The following is a 12,796-nucleotide window of genomic DNA, read 5'->3' as shown; positions in this document are numbered from 1 at the left end:
GGCTTACACCCTGTCATGCCATACTTTGCCAACATATCCAAGGCATATTGGCGCTGTACTAACCAAGTACCTCCATGATCTTTCACCACTTCAATGCCAAGGAAGTATCTCAACTCACCAAGATCTTTCATGTCAAATTGCCCACTCAAAGCTTTCTTGACATGCATCACATCTGCACTATGATCACCTGTAATAATCAAGTCATCCACATAGATGACTAGTAAAACAATCCCATGCTGTGTCTTCTTCACATACAGTGAAGAATCTGCTGTAGAAGTCTGAAAACCAAGTGAGATAAGATATCTGCTCATCTTATCACTCCAAGCACGAGGTGCTTGCTTTAGACCATACAATGCCTTTTTCAACCTGCATACGTGAGTGGGATATCTAGGGTGTACATACCCTTCTGGCTGTGCCATGTATACTTCCTCTTGTAAATCTCCATTCAGAAATGCATTCTTAACATCCATCTGATGCATTTCCCAGCCATTAGCTGCAGCCATAGCAATGACTGCTCTCACTGTGCCCATCTTAGCCACTGGGCTAAACGTCTCATCATAATCCAATCCATGGGTCTGTGCATAACCCTTTGCTACCAATCTTGCCTTATGTCTTTCAATAGAACCATCAGATTTGCACTTCACTTTGTAAACCCATTTACATCCAATAACATTCTTATCCTTTGGTAGTGCAACCAAGTCCCATGTATCATTATGGACCAATGCGTCCATTTCCACATCCATTGCTTTTTCCCATACATGCTCTCCAACAGCCTCTGTATAGCATGTAGGTTCCACATGCTTCACCATAGATGTCATGTATGCATAGTGCATAGCAAAATCTCTGTATGTCAACCTGTCAACAGGATATCTGACCCTCTGGGATCTCCGCAATGCATGCGGGTCACTCTGTACACCTGTAACTCGAGCATGTGGTGGCACATATCTGTCCTGCCTAACACCAGGTGTGCGTACAACAGGTATCCCTAGCTCCTCATCCAAACTCTCTGAGCTAGAGGACTCATAACCTGTGATCCCAATTCCCTCGACTTTCTTCTTGCCTTTATCCATAGCACTACTCCCAGTGCTGCTCACACTCTCATGTCTCAGACGTCCTGACCATGGACGTACACTGCTACTACTCTCAGCTTCTGCTGCTGGCCCAGACATAGTAGTAGAACTAGAACTTGCTTGTGATGGCAAGTTCACAGGCACATTCGCCTCAAGTGTGTCAATGACTCCCTCATCTTTGGCTTTATACCAACTAGCAAGCTCATCGAATACAACATCTCGTGAGATGACTACTTGTCTAGTTTGAGGGTTATAGCATTTGTAAGCTTTGCGATCCTGTGCATATCCAACAAATACACATTTCTCTGCCTTAGGATCCAATTTCCGTCTTCTTTCATCAGGCACATGAACATAAGCTACACATCCAAAGACTTTAAGATGTCCAATGTCTGGCCTATAACCTGTGAGCCGCATCTCTGGCGTGCTTCCATGAATGGCTGCTGTAGGTGTTTTGTTCAATATATAAACTGCAGTAGCACATGCTTCTGCCCAATAGTAATCTGGCATGCTCTTTTCATTAAGCATCGCCCTTGCCACTTCACATATAACTCTATTCTTCCTCTCAGCCACACCATTCTGCTGAGGTGTATACCTGCATGTCAATTGTCTCCTTATTCCATGCTTCCTCAAGAAATGCTCAAAGGCCTTTGAGGTGTATTCACCACCTCCATCTGTCCTCAGACATTTAATCCAACAGCCATACTGCTTTTCTGCAAAAGCTTTGAAATCCATGAATTTTTCCAATACTTCACTCTTCTCCCTGAGAAAGTATATCCATGTCATCCTGCTAAAGTCATCAATGAATGTAACATAGTATAAACTGCCTTTGATAGATGGGTTTTGTGCAGGACCCCATACATCACTATGTACGATCTCAAGTGGCCTGTTACTCATATTTCCTTCTCTAGGAAATCTCAATCTTGCCTGCTTCCCAAACTGACAGGCTTCACAAACATGCATATGTCCATCATATTTGAACCTAGGCAATCCATTGACTATGCCTCTTGTTTGCATGTTCTTTAATCTCTGTATATTTACATGGCCAATCCTCTTGTGCCACATATCAATATCCTGTACCACATTCCTGCTCTTTGAGAACATGGCTGATTTTAGCTCAGGAATTCCAGCATCCAGCTTAAACAGTCTTCCTTCTTTCTTGCCTTTAGCAATCACTCTACATCCATGTTTAAAGTCTTCAACGAAGCATCCATGCTCATTGAATCTAACCTGTAATCCCTGTTCTACCATTTGACCAACTGAGGCCAAGCTTTTAGTGATCGAAGGCACATACAGCACATCTGACATAGACTTTGTCTGACCATTATGCATGACCAATGGTACACTTCCAACATGTGTAATGACATGCTGGGTATCATCACCTGTTTCCACATAGCCCTTCACATCCATTGGCTTCATGTGCTCAAACCATTCTCCATGACATGTCATATGGTTTGATGCTCCTGAGTCCATGTACCATGTATCATCATTCTCAGCATTTGTTGTCATAGAACCCACAACATGCTTCATGGCAAACAAATGATTTGCAGTTCCATCATTGCTACTTGATGCATAGTTGCCACCATGTTGTGCATAGTTTCCACCATAATGACCACCACGTTGTGCTCTTCCCCCTCTCAAATCATTCTGTTTGCGAAAGCAATCTCTCGCCATATGACCATATTTGCCACAATAATGGCATTCCACATCTTGCATAGAATTTTGTTGGCCTTGCCAACGTCCTCGTCCACGGGGGTTACCTCTGCCTCGCTGAGGTGCATAACCACGACCACCTCGAGCACCATATGAAGGCTGAAAATTCTGCTGTGGAGGCCTATCCTGCCATCCACGACCATTACCACCACGTCCACGTGATGCGAATCTCCCCCTGCCTCGAAAGCCTCTAGATGAGTAAAAAGCTTGATTTCTTGCATGTTCATCATTGCTTGACGAGGATGCACCACCTGTAACACTCATACCACCAAGGCCAAGCTTCAATTCTTCCACAATGAGCAATGACACAAGCTCATTAAAGTCTGGCATTCCTCCCAACCTTACTGAGATGGAAGTGTCAAAAGATTTGTATTCTTTGCCTAAACCACGCAACGTGAGTGCAACCAAATCATCATCATCCATTGGGGCATGGATTGATGACAAGGAATCAGCATAACCCTTGATTTCCTGAACATACTCATGTATACTCCGATTCCTTCGTGTTACACTGTGAATCTGTTGCTTTAGTTGTATCTTCCTGGCACCAGTGTCTGTCTCATACATTCTGCACAAGATACCCCATGCTTCTTTCGGTGTATCTGCATCTTGGATGTGAATAAGCAAGGCATCTGTTACACATATTGAAAAATAATGCAACACCTTCGAGGACCGCTCTACCCATTGCTTGTGAGCCAGTAACTGAGCATTATTTGGTTGAGGAGGTAGGTATGGCTCCGGGTCTTCCTCCGAGACAAGACTCCACAACCCTTTGCCTTTCAAAAAACTCTTCATTCGAAACTTCCATACTTGAAAGTTAGTGCGATCAAGCTTCTCTCCAACAATCTGTACCGGACCATCTCCCATTGTTGCAAAAAAATAGAGTAGATGTACCCTTTCGATCACAATGTACGAAGTACCTGTAATGCTCCAAATCTCTTCAAATCACATCAAATGCTTGCAAATTGTGTGCATTAACATCCCACAATGGTTCACCAACAATGTACACTCGATTAAAGTTGAAATCAAATGAAACTCCTTCACAAAAAATTTTCTGGTTTTTTTTTCGCCAGTAAATTCTCGCCAGTAACCAGTCAAGATTATGCTCTAAATCCTTCAAATCTTGTCCAAATGCAATGATTCAACTTGCATTAGCTTCCCAACACATTGCTCCAACATATCCTAGAAGGGTTTGATCCAATTCTTCAAGGGGAATGAGAACCACCAAGTTTTGTAACCTCTGGTTTGAATTTTTCTGCACCTGTCAGGTACCACCTCTCACTAAAATTGCTCTATCTCCTTCAAATCTTCTCCAAATCCAAAACTTTTTGATTCAAAAGTTTAGCAACTCATAGGACTTTACTTGTACCAAAGGAATTAGGCCAATTTGATATAGACAAAGATTAATGCTTTGATTAAAAATGCTCTGTTTCTGGACAGAATTTCTGCAAACCTGCACACCTCTGATAAATCACTTCAATGAGCTCCAAATACATGAAATGAGCTGCAACCAAGCATCACAAGGCCTTAGCAATGTCTTTGCTAAACTCCCCAAGCTTTAAAGCATTCACTTTGGTGACCAAATGAGTGAATTAGATGAAATCTAATCAAATTCTTCAGAAATCTGCACAGAAAAACGCCGCCTGCTGTTGTGGGCTGTAGAGAGAGGGGAAATCTCAATTGACTTGATAGGCTTGTTAGCAATGACCTAATCTACCTTGGGTATGAAGGGTTTAGCTCAATTTTGCCTCTAGCTCTTGCAATTGATCCTCCACGGGGGGTATGTCCACTGGTTTTGTGAAAAACCAGAAACTTTTACATAAATTCACTTTCTCTTGATTTTAATCAAATCTGTATGCATCAATCTGCTTCAAGATTCTGTATGTTGCTTGTGCCCCACTTTGTTAATGCATTTCCAAGCCAAAATACATGTGCCTTTGTGTATACATTTGCCAAGAGTATACATTCACTTCAAGCTTTCCATGAAAGCTTAGAGAAAAAAAAACCAGAATTTTTCCTTTGCTTTGTGCCCTTCAATCTTCACTTAACTTGCTCTTTGGTACCTGCAATCCGCAGAGTGGGTCTTGCTACACTCACCAATGGTCCTTAGCTCTCAGATCTGATGCCGGTGTGTGCTCCACAGCTTTTCCTTTGCTCCAAGCTCCAATGGCTTCCTTCACAGCTTTTTCTTCTTCTTCTCTCTTCTCTCACTCACTCTCACAACTCAGCTAATGAGCTCTTGGCTCTGATACCATGATAAAAAACAGAAGCAGGATGTAACACACACACAAAGGAGAACACAACATAGTGTTATGTCCACACTACAAAGTAAACCTAATGTAATGTCCACACACACTATGACCAGCTGGACACGCGGTCATTTATGTCTCACACATGTTCCTACCTAATCTGCCAGCACATAGCATAGCTGGCTCACACTGACATCGAGCTTGAATCTCAACAACATTGGTATCAGAGCATCAGGCTCAGCAAAGCTAAACGCTGAATCAGTCCCAGATGATGGTGTACAGGTCCAAGGTACAGGCGAAGCCCAAGGCGAGGAGCACAGAAGCGGGAAGAACTCCCAGGAGGTTTGTTGGTGGTGTTCCACAGTGCCAGATGGGGATGGCAGTTCCGTGAGCCAGATAGGTTCTCAGGTAACGGTCCCAAGGGAGGTTGATCCTCCAAGGGTGATGTGAGAGTGCCAGACTCAGTTCCAGGAATGAAGACCAAGACGGTGTTAAAAGTCAGGGCAAGAATGGATTGTGGACTAGAGGAAGACCAGATGCATAGATCTTCATCAGAGACAGAGTGGTTTGGAGAACAGACCGGATTTTCAGAGAAAAAGGTTTTGCCAGGGATGGATGATGACAGAGGGACTTCGGAACAGGATTGGGATGATGACAGTCATCCAAGAGCAGGTTGGATTCCCGTCATCAAGTTTAGCAGAGGGGGATGTCATGTGCATCATAGATGCCATGGACAATCTCAGGGCTAGATCCAGAGGGGGCAAACACATAAATAGTATGAACCAGATAGAGTCAGAGTGTGGAGCACAAGATACAGAAGTGGCCAGGTTGGACTTGGAGAAGCACCAGGGGGGCAGTCGGCTGAGTACAGGAGCTGTCGGCTGTACCAGGAAGCAAGGTGGCTGAAGGCGCATGATGACAAGGCAAGATAACCAGTCGGCTGAATTAAGAGGCATTTAATTCATGTATGACTGGCCGACCAGCAGTCGGCCAGTTTACCAACAAACCAAGAAGTCCAAAAGGAGGTATAAAAGGCAAAGGGTGCTCCTCATTGTAGGCATTCAATCCCACTAGGGGTTTGGATCCTTAGAGGTCCCATAGGGGACAGATTTTAGGGTTAACCACCTTTTTATGAAGGCAGCCAAGGGCTGCAAGATATGTACCCTTTTTGTACCATAGTATATACTGAATTTCCAGCACTTCTCACTCTCTCTCTCTACTCTCTCTCTACCTGCGTTTTTGCATCAGATGGTGCGTTTTGGCATCAGAAGGTTTCCAAGAGTGTTTAGGGCTGAAAGAAGACTCCCCAGAGCTTCCGCATGTTACAAGCCATGAACTCACACATTTGTAGGGGGAATATTACTTTTGCTCCCAGATGGGAAGTGAAAGTTGCACCCACATTTGTTGGGGGAAAGTTGCTCCCACATTTGTAGGCGGGAAAGTGCTCCAATTTGTAGGGGGAAATTAACCAAGCATGAAGTGTGCATGCTTTTTTGGGTTGTTTTTTGATGCCCATACAACTCCCATATCTACCTATATTACCCTGTATGGCCTGTGTACCTGCTATACCAGTATGAACCAGCCCATAAGTACCTGTTGTACCTATTCTGCAGCTGCTGATTAGACTTCTATACCGACTGTACCATATACTTAATGTACCGGTTGCTGGGCTGGTGAATGCTCTGTTCGTGTTGTAAGGTTGGACGATGTTAGTATACAAGAGTTCACAAGCACAAGTTATTATTGATGATGTTTGAGCATGATTAAATGCTAGTTATACATATGTACCTAGAAGGTTGTAAATGTTCGTCTCTTATGTTTTGGACAAGTGTTAGATGCCCTGTTGTATTCAGAACATCACGGATTGTATGGGGATAAATCTAGCCAAGCAAAGGCCTCCAAAGCTTGTCCTATTGAAAAACTCCTTGATAATATAGAATTCCAAGGGGGGGGGTCTGTAAATCAGAGTTGGGCACAAGGGGTTTCACAAAACACTTGACCATTAATGCAATTAAACTCTTAAATTGGCCACAACCTTAAACATATGCCACTTAATTCCACCAAACTGTTAAAAAAACACTTAAATTGGCCACAACCTTAAACATATGCCATTTAAAAGAGAGATATCCACATCTGACACCACATAGAGGCCAGAATGAGTCGAAACCCCAACCCGTTGGAGTATTTTATTACAGAAGGAGAATAATATCATGTACAAGCTTTGGGGGAGCTCACACTCCACATTTATCGACATACAACCATGAATAATTCATATACACACACTGTTATCAAAAAGGCCCATGAAAATGCCAAGAATATGTATATTCCATGTGGATACCGGCCAACATAGCTTATCCAATAGCCGACATAGCTGTCCATAAACCCATATGGCTGAATCATAAGCCCATAAAACTGTCCATGAACCCATATGGCTGAATCATAAGCCCATAAAGCTGTCCATAAACCAATAAGGCTCATCCATAGACCCATAAAGCTGTCCATAAGCCAATATGGCTGAGATACAATACCCCATGGCAATAGCAAGTGCCCAATGGCTCAATTTCCATGCCCAATGGCAATAGCAAGTGACCAATGGCTCAAATACATGCCCAATTGCTATAGCAAGTGTCCAATGGCTGTCCATATTTAACCAATTAAAAAGACAAATGCCCAATGGCTGAAAATCATAACACAATGATCAAATTCATATCATATGGAGCCAAGAATTTCAATAGATAAAATATATGGACTAAGCATCTTTTGCTCGTGATTTTTACGAGTTTTTATACATGCTGATCCATGGTTGAAAAGACTCCTTCGGGGGTTAGTTTCTATGGTCGAAATGCCTATAACTATTCATGATCGCAAAGCTGATAACTACGAATTTCTAGATTCTTTGATTAGCACTTGAGGACTTGTCTCTAAAATTAAGGGCAAGGAAAAAAGATTCAGCGAAAGACCTAAAACTTGGAACACAACTTGACTTTTTGAGTTAAGGTGAAAGACCCCAAACATAGATATTGTATGAGTATAATCCGACAAGAACCCTAGTTATTGGGTGAACCAAAAAGTTTTTGTAATAAAGTTATCAAAGGGTGAGGTCAACCCATTCCAACCCCAATGCGGAGTCTCGTCGCATATATATCATTTTTCAGTATTGTCGATGTTTCGAGTTAATATGTTTTATGCAAAGTGAAATGTGGATTGTGGTTGAGTAGTTGTTAATGTTTAATATGCATTGACAGGACATTAAGTGTGCCAAAGGCCCTAGTCCCCCGGGGGAGTTCCCCACAAGGCAATTCCATGCATCACATCAACACTCAAATCTCGGTAGTCAATCTAGTTATCACATTGCTATAAGGTGCGTGCACCGCCAAAACCACTTGTGCATCCGGCCACAATGCAAGCTCCCAATTGATTGCTTCGTTCCCCAAGAACTTTGATCCTTGTGTTTGGTACCCAGTACCAATGCATGTTCAATGAATCACTTTTTCACGGACCTAGTCTATTAAAACGATTCGAGTTGGTCACTATTTTTAGTTTTTAGCTTTAATCGCTCTTACTTTACGAAACTCGATGAGTAAGCGAGTTTGGACCATGTTCTCATGCATCAATGAAGTTTCACCCCCATACTTATGCAATTGGCAACACATATAACTCATTAGTCCTTCAATCTAAACCAAATCACATTGTTGATTTGCAAATGTAAGGAGGGAAATCCGCTTAGAACCATATTCACAAGAAATATTTCATCTGTTTCATCATTTCGCAAGGTTTCGTTTCGTTTCATTTTCTCTTTGGATGAAACGAAGAGGTTTCAAAGTGACTTGTTACATAAACATACTGGTAATTGAAACAAATCACATTTACGTCTATAACATAGAAAGAGAAACATTCAAGAAACATTCTCCATAAAATTTCCAAACGATACATTTTGTGCCAAAAGTCGAATCCGCCCAAATGTCATGCTAATTAGGCAATTTGCGGAGAAGCATGATGGAGAAGGGGTTGGAGGTGGAAAATAAATTTAAAAAGTAAGAAACTAGGCTCCTGGTGAAGAATTTCAACACTTGAAATTGAAAAGCTAAATGAGAAATTGGGCATAACTGGAAGTGAAATTGATCATAATTTGACTTCAATTAAAGTCATCTTTCTCATTGTGAGATTGATTTCATGAAACAAAGAATAAAGTCTTCAAAAAATGAAAGATGATAATTCTCCCGAATCTCGAATAAACTATCGATTTGGGACACTCATCCTATGGCCCACTTACATGTGATAATTGTGAGTGGCTCTTTCTGTTCCAGTTACAAGAAATTTTGCACAAACAGGTTTGAGGACACTCTAGTGCTCAACTTCAACATCAGATTTTCTGCCTTGGGAAATGAATGTGTGTATGTATGTGTAAACATGTAAATACACTTCAACTAGAGGGATAGGTAAAAGAAGTATACATGACATGTCTCTTGAGTTTTCAAAAAGGATGTGTTACCACGCATGTTTGAAGGCAAGAACTCATAGTTCAGGATACAATGTCTCTATATATGTCTGGGCCCATAGTTTCAGTATGCGTACACACGCATGTCATAATTCAAAGGTCCGCAGCTAAGCATCAGGAGAAATCACAGACTTTTATCTTGAGCTATGTATAAAATTCCAATCACCATTAATTAAAGGCGTGTATTTGCTATTTGAATCATAATCTTATCAAGAAAATGAAGGTGAGACTGACCGTAGGTAGCGTAGGCCGATACAGCAGTTCCAGCAATGAGAGCTCCAGCAAAGACAGCCTTGAAGACAGTCCAGAGACCGCTCTGCTTCTTGTCACAGGCCGCCTCAGTTTCGGAATCAGGCGGGATTGAGTCCAAACCCGCGGCCGCGGCAGAGGCAGAAAAAATGGAATCATCAGTTGAGGGCGGACTGCCATTCGGTGCTTGTGGTGCCGATGAAGAAGAAGAAGACCTTGTCTCTGCTTGTCCTGCCTCTCCATGTGTGGAAGACCCTATCTCTGCTGATGCTGATGCTGATGCTGATGCTGATGACGTATCGCATGCAGGGGTTTCTGCAAAGGAGGCAGAAGAAGAAGAAGAAGAAGAATCAGTTGAGTTCTGCGCAGTCCCTCTTTGGAGAGGACTGCGCGACAAGCGCGCAGCAACAGACAGGTAGCTCAATCCTTGTCGCTTCATCATGTAACTGTAGAGAGAGAGAGAGAGAGAGCGTCGCGTGCGTGCAGACCAAAATGCGGTTTAGGTCACACGGCTTTAAATGTGGGTTTTACACTGACGGGACGCCGACGGAATCTACTGTCCAGCGCTCGATGTGCTGTGGTCGGCCGGACAAGCCTGGAGATCATCAGGCTTGATTTTTGACAAATCGCCTTGCCCTTATGTTTATAGAAAATTTTGCCACCAAAAAACAATTTAAAAGCTACATGTCAAACGCTTGTCAAAAATCAGCTTGTTGGAGATCAACAATTTAAAAGCTACATGTCAAACGCTTGTCAAAAATCAGCTTGTTGGAGATCAGCATGTCAAACGCTTGTGAAAAATCAAGCATGTTGGAGATTCTATTGGTAATAAGCAGAATAGCCACCATTTTCCCATTTCCTCATATATGATGATTTGAGCTTGTCAAAAATCAGGCTTGTCGGAGATGATCATGTCAAACGCTTGTCAAAAATCAAGCATGCTTGAGATTCTACTGGTAATAAGCAGAATAGCCACCAAATTTTCAAAGGACAACTCCCCACTCATCTAGTATATGAAGAACCACCTCTTATTGAAGGAGACCAAGAAATCTTACTCCCAGATACCATCACTGACCATTAAATTACACCAACTTGTACTGAAAACCAATATAGCAAATATTTAATAACTTTCAAAAATCATCCTCATGAAGATGCAAGATAGGTGTCTGCGAAATATTTTCGTGCTTTCCCTGAGATCCTCCATTCTTTTCAACAAACCAGTAATTGTGAGGGCAATTGCAAACTCAAGCAAGAGGGAATGTTATGGGAGTATATTTTAAGCCCTCTTAAAAATATTATTCTACCCTCTTAGATAATTTGGAGACGCTTGAATTATCTTTGCGTCATGCCAAATTATGTTAATATCATGGGTGATACCATTATAAATATTAATACGTTTGGTGGATATTGACATATGCTTAGGGTCTCCAATGTTTGTTTCAGTTGGCTCATATGTAGGGGTGATTCCCGGGTTACTTACACTTGGCAAACATGTGTGTGATGATGGTTTGTATTCTTGTGGAATATTTATTTCACCAATTTACTGTTGGTTATTTTATAAATTCCGAGGATTCCGAGGATTGAGGAGAAGTCGCACCAATTTATTACTTGGCACACCATTTTTGTAAACAAGCTTTGTAAATACATGTGCTAGCTTGTGTACATTTTGATTTATTTTGTAAAAGCTATATTTTATCAAGCATAGACTTGATCTTTAATATTTGGTAAAGCATGATATGCTTTAAACCCAAGCCTCAATTTATGGGCACTTTATTTTTGAAGATAAGAGAGTGTCATGCAAGAAAAGTACCCCTTTTTGTATTTTTGGAGGCTATGGCCTAATTGGGAATAAAATATCTCGTAAATACTCGTGTGGGAAAAAATAGGCCGTACACACGTGGGGGGGGATGATTGTACCCAATCTTGGAGCCGAATCTTTGTGAGCTAAGTATTTTCATTTGTTTTTGAATATTTTAATCATGGTCATGAATTTAAATCAAAGTTAAAAATGGGCCTAACTCACCTTTGTTTTGGCATTGAAGACAAATTTCTTGGTCATCTTTTATTAACCACATGGTATGGGTGTCATAGTCAATATGGGGATTATGCTCATGTCTCCATGGCATACCTAAGATGACATCTATACCTTCTTATAAAGGTGCCATTAGGAATGTTCTCTTTTCTTTTAGTGAACCCATTTGTAGTTCTAAATCTCTAACCTCCCTGGTGCAGTTGTACTTAGTACCTTGAAATGCAGCCTTTACTTTGTAACTAGAGTATGATGCATCTAGGTTAAATGATTTCAATGCTTTCTCTCAGAAATGAGATAATGGGAAGTACCATCATCATGCAATATAGAAATTGATTTTCCTTTTATTTTTCCTTGAATTTTCAATAAAGCATGAATTGAAAGCTTACCTGGATTTGAATAGTTGGGATCAGAGTTACCCTCTTGCTTGAAAGAATCTTCGTTGTCTTCTTCAATAACGTTGAGTCGAGCCGTCAATGTGGAATTCTTCTTTTTTGTCAGGGCAATCTTGCGCGAGACATCCTTCCTTATGACAATTATAGCATCTAAAGATTCGACTCTTTGGTTGTCCATTTGAAGCTTTGTTGTTGTTGTCCTTCCAAAAACCTCCTTTAGCCACATATTTACCCTTTTGCATCCTGGAGTTATCAAAAGTACTAGCAGGAAAAGAAGATTTAGTGGATTTTGTAAAAGATTTATCCTAAATCTTGAAATCTCTAGATATAGCTATTTTACGTTCTGAATTTAGGGCAAGGTCCATAGCAGTGCTAAGGTTATGTGGATGAAACATGTTAACATCAGCCCTAATTGTAGACTTAAGTCCTGCAATGAATTTTCTACGTTGCTCTTTTTCCTTGACTTTTTCAATGACTTGAACCTCTAAAATAATATCCCAAAACTTGTCGATATAAGCTTGGACATTCTCTTTATCAATTTGGCGCGCAGAGTGTCCCATTGTGACATGCTTTAGCTTTGTACTGCGATGATAGAAAAT

The 12,796-nt window shown here is 41.3% G+C and overlaps 1 protein-coding gene across 1 annotated transcript in view; it reads right to left on the bottom strand.

The window, feature by feature from the left end:
- Positions 1 to 10,275, bottom strand: part of LOC147629838 (mitochondrial import inner membrane translocase subunit TIM50-like) — a 103,132-nt gene extending 92,857 nt beyond the window's left edge. The window contains exon 1 of the mRNA XM_086811367.1: positions 9,759 to 10,275. Within this exon, the coding sequence (XP_086667493.1) occupies positions 9,759 to 10,215 (457 nt within the window). The 5' untranslated portion in view covers positions 10,216 to 10,275. The remainder of the gene's footprint in view (positions 1 to 9,758) is intronic.
- Positions 10,276 to 12,796: the final 2,521 nt, after the last annotated feature.

This window comes from Cibotium barometz, chromosome 17, assembly GCF_041138505.1.
Source record: "Cibotium barometz isolate CiBa-2024 chromosome 17, ASM4113850v1, whole genome shotgun sequence".
Lineage (NCBI taxonomy): Eukaryota > Viridiplantae > Streptophyta > Polypodiopsida > Cyatheales > Cibotiaceae > Cibotium > Cibotium barometz.
The sequence above is the reverse complement of the archived record's forward strand: the minus strand, read 5'-3'. Positions and strand labels throughout refer to the sequence as shown.